The sequence below is a fragment of the Physella acuta genome, unplaced genomic scaffold, assembly GCF_028476545.2.
Source record: "Physella acuta isolate Inbredline_101_S28 unplaced genomic scaffold, ASM2847654v3 ptg000036l, whole genome shotgun sequence".
Classification (NCBI taxonomy): Eukaryota; Metazoa; Mollusca; class Gastropoda; family Physidae; genus Physella; species Physella acuta.
In genome coordinates this window covers 618,428-632,958 of record NW_026731556.1, presented here as the reverse complement: position 1 = coordinate 632,958, position 14,531 = coordinate 618,428, and the positions used below count along the sequence as shown (strand labels likewise).

The window sequence follows — 14,531 nt, the reverse complement described above, 5'->3', positions numbered from 1 at the left end:
CTCTCACAGCAACTTTAACACTTGGTGGAGCAGCGGGGTCAATTTAACAAAACACTTGCGTAATTACAAATATCCAACAAAACTACGTTATTTCCCAAAAAGAATTGCATGTTAAAAAAAGTACAAAGGCGTAACATGATTCATAATGTTTTTCTCTTTCATCTTATAAATAAACCTTTAAATCACAACAATCATATCATATTTCAGACAAAAGTTGCCTAAAGTTATGGATACAAGTAAAACCCATCAGGAACAAATGCTGCAGAACACGTCAGAACTCCAACAACTGGTTCTCACAGACACGAGCCAATACATCGTGGACGTCTACATCATCACCGTCGGCTCCACTCTTGTCGCCATCCTCGGCATTATCGCCAACGTCATCAACCAAGTCGTCTTCGCCAAGATCGGCTTCAGGACATCCATGAATCTTTCCTTGTTCATCCTCTCTTCAAGCGATTGCTTCATGGGTTGCTGTACTATAGCTTACAACGTTTGCCGTATCTCCAGAATTTTCCCTACCGATTCTATCATAGATTACAAAGTACCTCAAAGAGCTTTTGCATACGCTCGCATCGCGTTCACAGATTTCTCATCCGCTATAACAATTTACATCTCGATAGAACGCTGTCTTTGCGTCACTTTTCCGTTCACTTTTAAATCAATGTTCACTATGAAACAAACTCTAATCACCTTGTTTAGCATCATTCTGTTTTATCTGGCAAACGAACTGCCGTTATTCTGGACAATGTGTGTTGAGCTCAAGTACGACATCACGCGACATTTTATGCGGTACTTCCTCTGCGAGACCACACTCCACAACGAGGTTGTCATGTCCAATGACATCATCTTCGGCCTTATCATGTCAAGCGTCTGCCAATTCTCGTCAGCTTTTTGCGGGATTGTCATGTACAGAGCTTTACAAAAATCATCTACAATTCGTACCGCTGGCAAAAATCACTTTCTTAACTCCGAAACTCCAAACGCGAATTCGTTATCGGTGAAAGAAAAACGTTTAGTTAAAATGGTTTTGTTGCTTGTCATTTTGTACATCCCGACAAGTTTACCCAATTTTATCATAGGATGGGTTCGACTTTTTTACCCGGAGATATTTTCATGGACGGTTTCGAACCTGTTTAACTTCTACACTTTAAACAACCTGGTCAACCTCTTTGGTAATATTCACGGGGCTATCACCATCTTGATATACGCGGGGTTTAACCCAGCCTACCGGCAATACTTCGTCTTCGTTCGCTGTCGTAAGATGAAGGCTAAAGAAAAAGAAAGCCAGGTGTATAATAAGTAACCCCGCACGTACTATTACGATGCTCTCTCGAATAGTAATCGTAGTGGCTAGGGTCCCAAAATACCTAAATAAGATTCAACATTTTCCTAGTTTGTTTTTATGTGTTCTACAAGAACAGAATCAAGCATTGCGCTTTTTAAGCGTTGTAACTTCTTTTCAGTTGTTTGCTAGAGTAAAGTTATTATATAGGTTTTAGCATAACATTTTAATCCTAAATAGTTTTCAAAAATACACGAAGCACATGCACTCTCTCTCTCTCTCTCTCTCTCTGTTTATATATATATATATATATATATATATATATATATATATATATATATATATATATATATATATATATATATGTGTGTGTGTGTGTTTATGTGGATGTGGCTGTATGTTTGGTAAAATGTTGTAGGTGTATAAAGCATTATCATTATGATTAAAGTTAAAGACAGATACATGTGAAGTTGAAAGAAATATATTCAATTACGATTTTAAAAGAGATTAATTTGTTACACATATTCGGCAGTTGAAAACCATGCGTGCATTTAACCTTGTAAAAACTGTAACTTTGTAGCATTCAATCAAAAAATTAACAGACGACTGTATAAGTTAGATATCTTTATTCAGCTCTATTGTTAGCATGTCTGGCAAAATCTGGACTTTATATCATAAAGGCCGTCAGACAAGTCAAATGTAACTCACTCAGTTCTTCTGTGAAAACATTTAAAATACTTATTAATTTTTTTTAAAATTATAGTCGAATATATAACAACTAAACCAAATGTACTATTAAAATTGACCGTCCTAAACTAAATTTCCGAAAACTAAGATTTAATGTTTATGTTTTACCTGTCTTTTGTAAGCAGGGATGCCGTCTATACGACCTGTAGCAGCGCCACTCCATCCTAAAAATACGGTCTTGCTGTCACCCCATCCTTTGTTATTGTCACCCCATCCTTTGTTATCGTCACCCCATCCTTTGATGCCATCACCCCATCCTTTGTTATTGTCACCCCATCCTTTGATTACGTCACTCCATCCTTTGTTATTGTCACCCCATCCTTTTTTATTGTCACCCCATCCTTTGTTATTGTCACCCCATCCTTTGATTACGTCACCCCATCCTTTGTTATTGTCACCCCATCCTTTGATTACGTCACTCCATCCTTTGTTATTGTCACCCCATCCTTTTTTATTGTCACCCCATCCTTTGATTACGTCACCCCATCCTTTGTTATTGTCACCCCATCCTTTGATTACGTCACTCCATCCTTTGTTATTGTCACCCCATCCTTTTTTATTGTCACCCCATCCTTTGATTACGTCACCCCATCCTTTGTTATTGTCACCCCATCCTTTTTTATTGTCAGCCCATCCTTTGTTATTGTCAGCCCATCCTTTGTTATTGTCACCCCATCCTTTGCTTACCTCACCCCATCCTTTAATTGCATCACCCCATCCTATGTTATCGTCTCCCCATCCTTTGTTATTGTCACCCCATCCTTTGCTTACGTCAGCCCATCCTTTGCTTACCTCACCCCATCCTTTAATTACATCACCCCATCCTTTGTTATTATCACCCCATACTTTATTATTGTCACCCCATCCTTTGCTTACGTCACCCCATCTTTTGTTATTGTCACCCCATCCTTTGATTACGTCACCCCATCCTTTGTTATTGTCACCCCATCCTTTGTTATTGTCACCCCATCCTTTGTTATTGTCACCCCATCCTTTGTTGTCTAATCCCCATCCATTTCCTGTCCAGTTTACCATTTTTTCTAAGAAATCCAGAAACTGTTTCACCTTCTCCATACTGTAGAATAATTTTTTTATATCAAATTTAGAATATAAAATCCAAAATGTACCAACAACAAAACGTAGTGAACTAATTTTCAGCTGTATGTGTTGTCTTGCCATTTTTTTATCAGCTCCGTCTTCACTCAGTCAGAAAGTGAGATCTAACTCTAATTAAATTTCTTACTTTTCTTTGACTTTCTGCCATTCCTTAAACTTGTTGTAATCATCCTCGCAAGCTCCTAAATCCTCCTGAAACTGTAGGAATTTCGTAAACTCAACAAATATCTGTTGGACTTCGATCTTTTGTAAGATCATATTCTTCTGCTCTTTAAGATGTGTGTAGCCCTGGAAATTATTTTAACACAATTAAACAGTTAATATAGTCTGTAACCTGCTTGTGTTGTTTCAACTACCTCGTATAAGTATGGACCATGCTTTATTCAACTTAGTTACACATAATAATATATAGTCTAAAAACGTTTTGTTAATTTCAATAACAAGCGGTCTGAATAAAGTATTTCAAATAAACATGAAAAGTGATACTTTATTTGATGTTAAAACGATAGTTTTTTGTGTGAGAAAAAAAAATGTGTATAAGCTCAGATGAACATTATAAAGCAACTAAAACCATACCTACAATAAAACATAACATGTGGTGTACATTTGTTTCTATTTTTTGAATTAGTATTCTTAAATCTAACTCGTGTCTTATTTCGAAACATTATGGTTATGTTTGTTGTGTTAGTATGTTATAATATAGCCAAAATATGCACTGCTACTTTACAATTAGATACCTAACTATATATTCATTTGACATAGTGTTATGATCGGGACCGCTTTGTTTACTTACTTTGGCAGCGAAAAACGCAAATTTACTGCGAGCCTCGTTTTCATCATCGTCGTCGAAAAATCGTCTAAAATCGTTAGGCTTATGGTCGTCTAGATGTCGACGTATGCTCATGAGGGAGCCGTAGACTGGGTGGTTGTCTTGTTTGCCAACCCGGTCACCACCCAGCAAGTCCAACCCCCACTGGGAGAAGACACTGTGGTCATCTGGGATGTCATGACGTGGTAGAGCGGACTGGATCAGTAGTTGGAGCTTCAGGAAAAGTGCAAAATGGCTGCCGTCTTTCTCATAGCGGTCTCCTCCGTCTGTGAGTTAAAATATTTAAAAAAGTGAGTGGTTATTTAAGGTCACGATACAATAGAAACATAGTTGCGACTCGTCAGAGTTTGGCTTTTTAAAAAAGTGTAAACGTTTATTATTTTTGAAATATGAAGGGATTTACAGCGAAACCACACTTGTCAGATCCATCATAGTTCATATAGTGTCAGCAGTGCAAAGTTTAAGCTTAGTGTTTCTTTTAAGATTCTCTTTGGGGCCACCAACCCCCCCCCCCCCCCCCCCCCACACACACACACAAGCTCGACTACCACCCCACCCATGAATGAAATAGAATTTATATAGAAATATATATTTTAAACAGTATCCGACTCCCGGAAATTTTTTGTCACCCACCCCACCCCCTTGAAAGTTGGAAGTGCATTTCCCCCTCCCCCTTCCCGCAGGAGAAAAGTGAAAAAGAGAAGAAACACTGCTTGCTATACTAAAAACAGAACAGTATCAGCAGGAAAGAGGTGTTATACGTACAGAAGTTGATTGGTGAGTTCAAGTCACCCCGGAAGTATTCATTCACTGAGTTGTCGCCCCATCTCTCACATTTACGATAGAAGGCACATTGCTTGAAACTTGTGAACTCTTGTTTAAGCTTCAGCTAAATATTTAAAACATGATTTTTGTTTATATAAAAGTTTTACTAAAATTTTAAACACGTTACAGTAAAAGATTTTGAAATCATATAGTCCAGACTTCCACAGAATAAAAAAATTAAAAATAAATATCCATTTTTTAGGTACGTTTTTCCTATAATTTAAAAGTTGAATTTAGCATATATTTTGTTTTTAACTGTTAAACTTTTTTTCAGAAAAAAAAAGATAAAATAAATATTTATACTTTAATCTATATTGAAACTACTCATAAGAGTTGCATTATTTTGAAGTGTTAGGTATAGGGCTGGTAAGTAGGTCATTAACCAGTTCTATGGCTTATGCAGGTTTTATTGAGCCGTAGAGCTATGGATACTCTATGTGTTTAAGAAAACAATATTCAGCAGTGAATACATTTACCTCGGTGATGCTGTACAAGCTTCTAGTTACTTTGTTGTCGTATCGCAGTTGTTGAGCGAAATAAACCATTTCAGAGAACAAAGCGAACTGAAGCTTGACTTTTTTCTGGTGAGGAAGTTAAACGAACATAGTGGATATACTTAGTTGTGAGTGTTTGTTAATGTATAAGAAAGTACCCCTTTTAGTAACAAATTGCAACATTTTCTAAAATGCATTATCAGTATGGAGAAGAAATGAAATATTTATTATGAAATTTAAATTTTTAGATTTAAAAAAAAATATTTGTAATATTAACCGTCATAAATTTTACTTCTATAATTTCCACAATTTACTGTAAGATATTTGCTGTCTTGAGCAAACAGCTCAAAGCTATTCTCAATTGACAATCAGATAAGAACACGGCTAAGACTTGAGCATTTCTCTCTCAACCCCGTTACCAGCCGCTAGACACTTTTTAAATACTGTTTTGTTTCTCCCTCCCCCACTGTATCGTGCAACCTAGTTTAAATATGGGGCTAAGTACGATCGTAACTTAAGGTATAACAACAGGTCCTAGTTCTACGGCTAGACTACGCCAATGCCCTTACCGGAAGAGATTTAAGATTAGAGGAGGATTATAAAACAAGTAATCTGAGAGATTAGAGTTAATATTAGAGTTAGGATTATACAACAAGTAAACTAAGAGATTAAAGTTAGAATTATAAAACAGGTTAACTTAGAGATTGGAGTTGGATTATGGTTAGGATTGTAAAACAAATTAACTAAGAGATTAGAATAGGAATTGTAAAACAAGTTAACACAGAGATAAGAATTAGGATTATAAAAAAAGGCTAAGGTGTTAGAGTTATGTTTATAAAACAAGTTAACTAAGAGATTAGAGTTAGGATTATAAAGCAAGTTAACTGAGAGATTAGGGTTAGGATTATAAAACAAGTAATCTGAGATATTAGAGTTATGTTTATAAAACAAGTTAACTAAGATATTAGAGTTGTGTTTATAAAACAAGTTAACTAAGATATTAGAGTTATGTTTATAAAACAAGTTAACTAAGATATTAGAGTTATGTTTATAAAACAAGTTAACTAAGATATTAGAGTTATGTTTATAAAACAAGTTAAGTAATAGATTAGAGTTATGTTTATAAAACAAGTTAAGTAAGAGATTAGAGTTATGTTAATAAAACAAGTTAACTAAGATATTAGAGTTATGTTTATAAAACAAGTTAAGTAATAGATTAGAGTTATGTTTATAAAACAAGTTAAGTAAGAGATTAGAGTTATGTTAATAAAACAAGTTAACTAAGATATTAGAGTTATGTTAATAAAACGAGTTAACTAAGATATTAGAGTTATGTTTATAAAACAAGTTAAGTAATAGATTAGAGTTATGTTTATAAAACAAGTTAAGTAAGAGATTAGAGTTATGTTAATAAAACAAGTTAACTAAGATATTAGAGTTATGTTTATAAAACAAGTTAAGTAATAGATTAGAGTTATGTTTATAAAACAAGTTAAGTAAGAGATTAGAGTTATGTTAATAAAACAAGTTAACTAAGATATTAGAGTTATGTTTATAAAACAAGTTAAGTAATAGATTAGAGTTATGTTTATAAAACAAGTTAAGTAAGAGATTAGAGTTATGTTAATAAAACAAGTTAACTAAGATATTAGAGTTATGTTTATAAAACAAGTTAAGTAATAGATTAGAGTTATGTTTATAAAACAAGTTAAGTAAGAGATTAGAGTTATGTTAATAAAAAGAGTTAACCGGCCCCTACCTCAGGCTGGTAGTCTGTGAGTAGCGTCATCTCTCTCTGTTTCTGTGAGTGGGCCCGGAACTTCAAGTACAGTCCGAACAGTCTCCTGTGACGGTCTTCCACCGTGACGTCATCGCACAGCTCGTCCCACTCCTGCTGCTCGGAGCCGTAAGAGTCGAACAGGCTGGAGCCGGAGTTTGTGAATTTTCCCTGCCCGGAGCCGTACTTTGTGTCTTTGTTCCACGTGATCTAGAAGTGTTAAAACGGGAAGCGTTACATCTAAGCTAGTTCATGTTTGGACTCAGAGTTTCTTCCAGGCATCTCTTTGGAGGGGGGCGCAGTCCCCCCCCCCCCGAAGAAAGTCTACCGCCCCGAACGAAATGGAATTTATATAGAAAATATATACTTTTACTAGTGTTCGCCCCCCCCCCCCCCGGAAAATGTTGACCGCCTCGCCCCCGATAATATCATGTGCCCCCCTCCCTCCCCTCCCCCCCCCCGTAGAAAAAAGTCTGGAAGAAACACTGGTTGGACTTAATATGATGACCGGCGAATGTAGTCATAAATTCGAAAAAAATTTAATAAGTGTGCAAAACCAGAAGTTTAAAATATATGTTTTAGTAAGCGCCAATACATTTTTCTTCAAGAAAATATGTATTGCATTTTTTTTCGTTTTTAGAAAATCTAATAATGTTTGAAACAAATTAACAATTTTAGGTATCTTAACCATCAGAAATGCTTAATGATAGTTTCAGCTCTTTTGTCGATTTAAAAAAAAATATTCTAATATTTATTTCAATTATCAGTTGTTTTATTTTAAAATCATTTCGAATTATTTTACTTTAAATTAATAAACGGAGTAGGGGGTTACTTTCTAGTTGTTAAAAAAATAGTTGCTGTATTTCAGAACAAAATATGAGTATACTACATGAAACAGCAGAGGCAATACTTATAAAACATCAACCTACCTGTGTGAAATACTTAAACAGTTCGATGAAAGACCGAGTATCCTCATATTGGTTGGTTTTCACGTACTTCAAGATTTGGATAAAGACGTCGACGTTCAGGTCGTTCTTGTCAGATCGGTGGTCGCTGGGAGTCTCTGCCCATCCAGCCACGTCAATTTCAAAGTCGTACCAGCTGTCTTTGTTGGTTTCACCCCAGCCATTTTGTGTCTTGTCACCCCAGCCATTTTGTGTCTTGTCACCCCAGCCATTTTGTGTCTTGTCACCCCAGCCGTTATTTTGTGTCTTATCACCCCAACCATTGAGTGTCTTGTCAACCCAGCCGTTATTTTGTGTCTTGTCACCCCAGCCATATTGTGTCTTGTCACCCCAGCCGTTGTTTTGCGTCTTATCACCCCAGCCGTTGTTTTGTTTCTTGTCACCCCAGCCATATTGTGTCTTGTCACCCCAGTCATTTTGTGTCTTATCACCCCAACCATTTTGTGTCTTGTCGCCCCAACCATATTGTGTCTTATCCCCCCAGCCGTTTTGTGTCTTGTCACCCCAACCATTTTCTGTCTTGTAATCCCAGCCATTGTTTTGTGTCTTGTCACCCCAGCCGTTGTTTTGTGTCTTGTCGCCCCAACCATATTGTGTCTTATCCCCCCAGCCGTTTTGTGTGTTGTCACCCCAGCCATATTGTGTCTTATCACCCCAACCGTTATTTGTCCTATCTCTCCAAGGAAACAAAGGGACCCTATTGTCTTGATCCCTATGTCGAGGGCCACCCAATCCTGACACGTTCACACCAACGTTGACGTTAACTTCCTGTTGCTGACCGCCCCAGCCGGAGAGCGTGTTGTTGACCTTGTGGCGGCCATCTTGATCTCTATCACCATATCCCTGCGTCAAAAATAAACAAAAAATGTAATGTAGGCCTTCTGTGTTTTGAAGTCAATGTTGTGTATGTATATGTTAGGGTATGAGAGTATGTGTGTTTTGGAAGAACTGAGGTTAAGCGAATGGATGTATTCCTTATAAACCACTCTAAAAAAAAGCTAACACCCGCCACCCCAAAAAAAAAACAAAGAAAAAATTTATGAAACTTGCTTGCACTTTTAGCTTTTATTCCTAACTCTAACCAGAGGCGGATAGGGATTTAATTTTAATGGATGGCGGGCTTATCTGGAAAAGATCCAAATAAATTAAAGTGCGATTTATTTTAAAACTGTGACATACGTAAGAGACAGCGAATCTTTTGTGATGGTTGGTTGTTGCTGTGAGTACTATAGGTTATCGGACAAAGAGTTGAGCATTGTGTCTGTGTCTTGTATTTGTGTAGTCTCATGGAATAAAAGTTTCTCTAAAGCTTATGTGTTATTTCGTCTAAGTGGTTGGTTGTCATTGTCTAAGTGGTGTCTTCGTCTCATTGTTGTAGATGGGCGAATCGTTAAGTTAAATTAGTCAAAGTCTTATCACCGTGATTCTGACGGTTATTCAATGTTAAAGTCACAGAACATTATCACGTATGAGTGATTAGTCAATGTCCTCTAATATAGACGGCAAATAACACCCAGCTTTAACACGTTACAATTTCATTTTCTGTTTCTTTCATGGAGATACTCACAGAGATAGATAATCAATATCGACGCCATGGGACAGGGCATTTCTATGTTTTGTAAAGACACGGCATCGAATCCCGATTAGCCTACTGCTTTGTCTTTACAATATTTTTTTCCTATTGGATTATTATTGTATTACCTGGATACTGGCTGAAAATAATTTTATTTAAGATAAGGACATGCAAACAAAATAAAGAAAACTATATTTACATCTGGTCTAAATCTGTTCACGTCTTCGTCATTGAATGGTTTTCCAAACACAGACGTAGCTATGGCAACGAACGACGCCAAAACAAACAGGCCCTTTTGCATCATCTAAAAAAAAAACTACACTATATCAAACAGATGTTACAATATCATGCGTATGCATTACATTAAACATACATTTAGACTAAATGTTTTAAAATAAAACTTAAAATAAATATACTTTTTGAACACTAATATCGAGTAATGCGATTATCTTAGTAACAATACACAATGAAATATACATTTTCCTACCTTGCAAGTGTAAGGGGGGAAGACTGTGAACCAAGATGGTAATTCCGTGTCTTATATACCAAAATGTTCCCACACCTGCAGTTATTACCCCATCTTGACCTCTTGTCGAAAACTCAGACTAAGTAAGACACCGTCTAGCAATTAAATAAACATTACACCTATGTGTCAATAGTCAAATGATCCACACTTTATTTTAGCACATCGAGTGCAGCTATTTTTGGTTAATTAAAATGAAGTGATCAATTGACTGCTACAGTATCTACTGTCAGGCTAAGTGGATTAAGAAAAAAAAGGTAATGTTTTAACAATTTCACCTGCGTCGCTATGAAACTCGTTATTCCTCCACATTTAGTTTTTAAATAGTTACTTCTTCTAATTTCTTTAGTTATTTACAAAACCTTATAAACAATGTTTGTTCCTTAAATATATCATTTAGTTATTTACAAAACATTGTAAACAATGTTGTTCCTTAAATATATCATTTAGTTATTTACAAAACATTGTAAACAATGTTGTTCCTTAAATATATCATTTAGTTATTTACAAGACCGTGTAAACAATGTTTGTTTCTTAAATATATCATTCTAGATTTGTAAAATTTTATTTTCCCGAATTTTTCCAAGTTTGTAGAATCAGAGGCCGTATTACACTAAACATATGTGGTTGTTCTAGAACTAAACTTAAGCTGGTATCACTACCCCTACCCTTAAGTGTTTCTTTCAAATTGTTTTCTCCGGGTGGGGTCGGGGGGGGGGGGTGCGCTTGTTATTTTAGGGGGGGGGTGGGGCGGTCAACATTTTCCGGGGGGGACGGACGAACACTGGTAAAAGTATGTTTTCAATATAAATTACATTTCGTTGGGGGGGGGGGGAGGTATGTGTGCCCCCTCCACCCTAAGAGATGCCTGGAAGAACCTTTGTTACCATTATTTTTGAACTAACTCTAATCCTAAATTTGGCAGTAATACAAGTATGGGAAATAAAACTCGATTAAGAACCACTGAGAACTGATCATTGGGGGGGGGGGTCTTGATGGAATATAGGTGAGTTCGGATCAATGCTGTCGTCCACATGTTTAATTTTATATCTAAATATTACATCTAAAAGTTTAAAAGTGTAAACAAAATTAAAAAAAAAAAATAAATGTATATAAAATATATTTCATATATATATTTAATATGAATTGAACAGGTTATTTTCGTGTTAAAAAACACCAGCTCAATGAGTGAATAAATGTATCAGAGATGTAAGTTTATAGGAAGAGGGTGTGGGGTGACATCGACCTCGGCAATTTTCTAACACATTCCACGGTATTTCAAGCTCATCTGTAAACATTTCAAAGAATTGAAACATAAGTTAAAAAACAATGAGATCTAGACCTCCCTGATAGATCGTCCTGTCAAATCATATTAGGCCCACCTCAATATTTTCTGTCAAAGATAGGACAATGTAGATCTTTTTTTTTCAAGTAATAAACTCAAAATAACCACGTTTTAAAATTAGAACTTAAAATAACGGCGCGTGTAGAATATGCTTACGTTATCAGAAGCTTTAAGCTTTAACGACCAGACTACGCCAACCAATACTAGAACCATGATCCTCATAAAACCACACAATAAAGTCCTAACAGAGCAACTAAATATCCCAGCCAAATTGATATTACTATTGGCCAGACGTAGAAGATCTAGTAGTAAAGGGAAATAATTACAGAGTCTAGCGCTAAAAATATATTTATTCCCTTTTTTTATAAAAATTAAACAAAACTGTGGTCATTATTCTAGTCGTCTGAATTTATTTTTTGAGTCAATACTAACTGTAAAGTACGTCTTTCAGATCACTTCAAACAAATAAATAAAATAAAAAACGTTATGTATTATAGCCATTAATAATTTTAAAATTTGTTTATCTTAAACATTTTTGTCAAGAGTATATGTCATTCAACTGTAAATGTTTTAGCACAGCAGCATTTTTACTTTCTCGTGTATACGAAGTATAGAGAAAGTATAGTAATCGTGCACAAAAATCACTTGAAATTTTAACAATTTTCACAGTATTGCACCTCAGTCCTTCATCACATCCGAAGTATAGAGGACTTATTTTAATCGGGCAAAAATTATCAATCCAGATTTATCAAAATTAAGAGGTTTTATGCGTAATCCAGTCAGAAAAACTGGGCTTTGCAATTCTGTCCGTATGTCTGTGTTTGTGTAAACACGATAACTTGAGTACCGTTACAGCTAGGTTGATGAAATTTCATATATAAGTATTTTATCAAAATCGTAGATCCGTATCAACTTTTGAGAGATTTCTGATAACCGGAAGTGGTACTTTTTCTACTTTGAAGTTTTCAAAAGCCTATAACTTGAGTACTATTTCAGATAGATAAATGAAATTTCACATGTAAGTAAAAGTTTTAATTGTCTACCTTCTGTTAAATTTTGAGTAATTTCCGTTGACCGAAAGTAGTAATTTACGCTACTTTCGATTTCTCAAAAAACTAATGTAAATTTTTAAAGTACTAATAATATTGCGCACTATTATGCACTTTTTTATTTGGCGTTCGCTTGGTGTGCAATTTTTTTGTCTACGAGATTTTATTCTATTTTTAAAACTTTAAGTATTTAAAATGGATTAAAAATCATGTCTATAGCCCGAGTTCCCATCCCCTGTTGTTTTATATAAGAATATTCGAGAAAGTTTAGGGGAGATCACTCCCGGTTTATTTACATAATCCCGCCACAAAATAATAAATTTTAAAGTGGTTACTTATATCTAGTTTTAATCTTTTATTTTTAGGTGTACCTAAAAGCTTGTCGCTATAAAGGTTTTTTTTTATTTGTTTTATTTTCTACTTTTTAGTGATCCTGATTTATGAAGTGGACACGACTAAATATATTTGCTCTAGAACACCATCAGTAGCTAGCGATATCTAAAAGAACTGCTCCTTGAAAAGCAGCCGTCCGTGACCATATTTTGCAGACGAAAGCAAGTTCTTTTTTTTTTACCTCCCTTTAGGTTCAAACTGTTTAAAAACTTTATTATAAGCCCCTAATCGCCTTCGCTAGAACAACCAGCTCTTCTATTGTAAACACTCTTGTGAACCAAAGCTCACCAGACTATTAGGGTGATCACGTTTAGCTAGTTATCTCCCCTTAAGTTATTGAATATAGTAATCTATCGAGCGATTTAATTTTGTTATCTCCACTTAGTGCCGAAACCGTTTAAATAATTTTTAATGACTAATTAAACATAGAATTAAATTTTTAAAATAATTGCATTGTAATCAAAGTGGAACGTATCTGAGTGAAAAGTTTGAACGAAATCGCTGCATTAGAAATGTGTCAAAATTGAGTTTTAAGATTTGCCACAAACACACAAAGAAACAAACAAAAAAAAAAGACGTTGCGAATTAAAAAAAGAAAAGCTTGTAAAAACGGCATGCTTTATAGGACAATAAAAAATTATAAATTTATTATGTCAATCATTTTTGTTATGTGATCTATATACTTCAAACACTAAGGTCTTGTAATGATATTTTCAAATGAGTTCATCCCGACGTATTTTTAAAGGCAAACAATAATCGATAAAAGCAGCTGTATGTTAAATTTTAAAACGTAAAATATCAATAGATGCAAATGCTATTTGAATGTACTAAAATTTTCCTTTTCTGTGTAAAAAGATAAAGCAATGTTATAAATAAAAGCGCCTGGACAGATGAAGTTCTAAAAGGTTAAATTGAACGGTTTTTCGTGTACGAAAATGAAACATTAATTGTAGTTTTACTAAAGAATTAGGCAGGTGTCGGTAATCAAAAGTGTGAACAAAAAAAATGTGTTAAAATAAAAAATATTTTAAAAAACAAAACATTTTTCATGTAATTTCATTTATTATTCATTTGTTTCAGTCCCACGTGAAATTCTAAAAAAAAAGGTTATAAAATTGCCGACATGAGTTGAAAAAGTCCTCCAGAAATCAAGTGCTTGTCTGTCTGATCTAACTTGATCCGTTGTTCCTTTAAGAAAAAAAAATTTGCTCTCAGTTTGATGAAGTGGGTGGTTAAGGTACACTGGTGTCACCTGTGTGAAATAGGTGACACCGGGGTGACGAGGTGACACGCGTGTGAGTAAATGACGTCAGATAGAGAAGTGAAGTACATTAGACAAGTTCAAATATGAACGAGTGGTAGGTGACGATTTGTAAAGGTAGATCTTCATGTAAACACATCAGGAAAGGTAGATCTTCATGTAAACACATCAGGAAAGGTAGATCTTCATGTAAACACATCAGGTAAGGTAGATCTTCATGTAAACACATCAGGTAAGGTAGATCTTCATGTAAACACATCAGGAAAGGTAGATCTTCATGTAAACACATCAGGTAAGATAGATCTTCATGTAAACACATCAGGAAAGGTAGATCTTCATGTAAACACAT

At 35.1% G+C, this 14,531-nt stretch overlaps 2 protein-coding genes across 2 annotated transcripts; one reads left to right on the top strand and one right to left on the bottom strand.

Moving 5' to 3' along the window:
• The first annotated feature begins 226 nt into the window (after positions 1-226).
• On the top strand, positions 227-1,306 carry LOC131942639 (uncharacterized). Its single transcript, XM_059302539.1, has one exon. It carries the CDS (start codon positions 227-229, stop codon positions 1,304-1,306), a length of 1,080 nt encoding a protein of 359 aa, XP_059158522.1.
• A 594-nt stretch (positions 1,307-1,900) lies between these two features.
• LOC131942533 (uncharacterized) lies at positions 1,901-10,166 on the bottom strand. The gene is made up of 10 exons (XM_059302438.1): positions 10,099-10,166; positions 9,811-9,915; positions 8,003-8,881; positions 7,056-7,283; positions 5,279-5,383; positions 4,743-4,866; positions 3,942-4,243; positions 3,276-3,436; positions 2,141-3,107; positions 1,901-2,002 (listed from the first exon to the last, which is right to left on the bottom strand). Exons 2-10 carry the CDS (start codon positions 9,913-9,915, stop codon positions 1,994-1,996), a joined length of 2,880 nt encoding a protein of 959 aa, XP_059158421.1. The 5' UTR covers positions 10,099-10,166; the 3' UTR covers positions 1,901-1,993.
• Between the last annotated feature and the right edge of the window lie 4,365 nt (positions 10,167-14,531).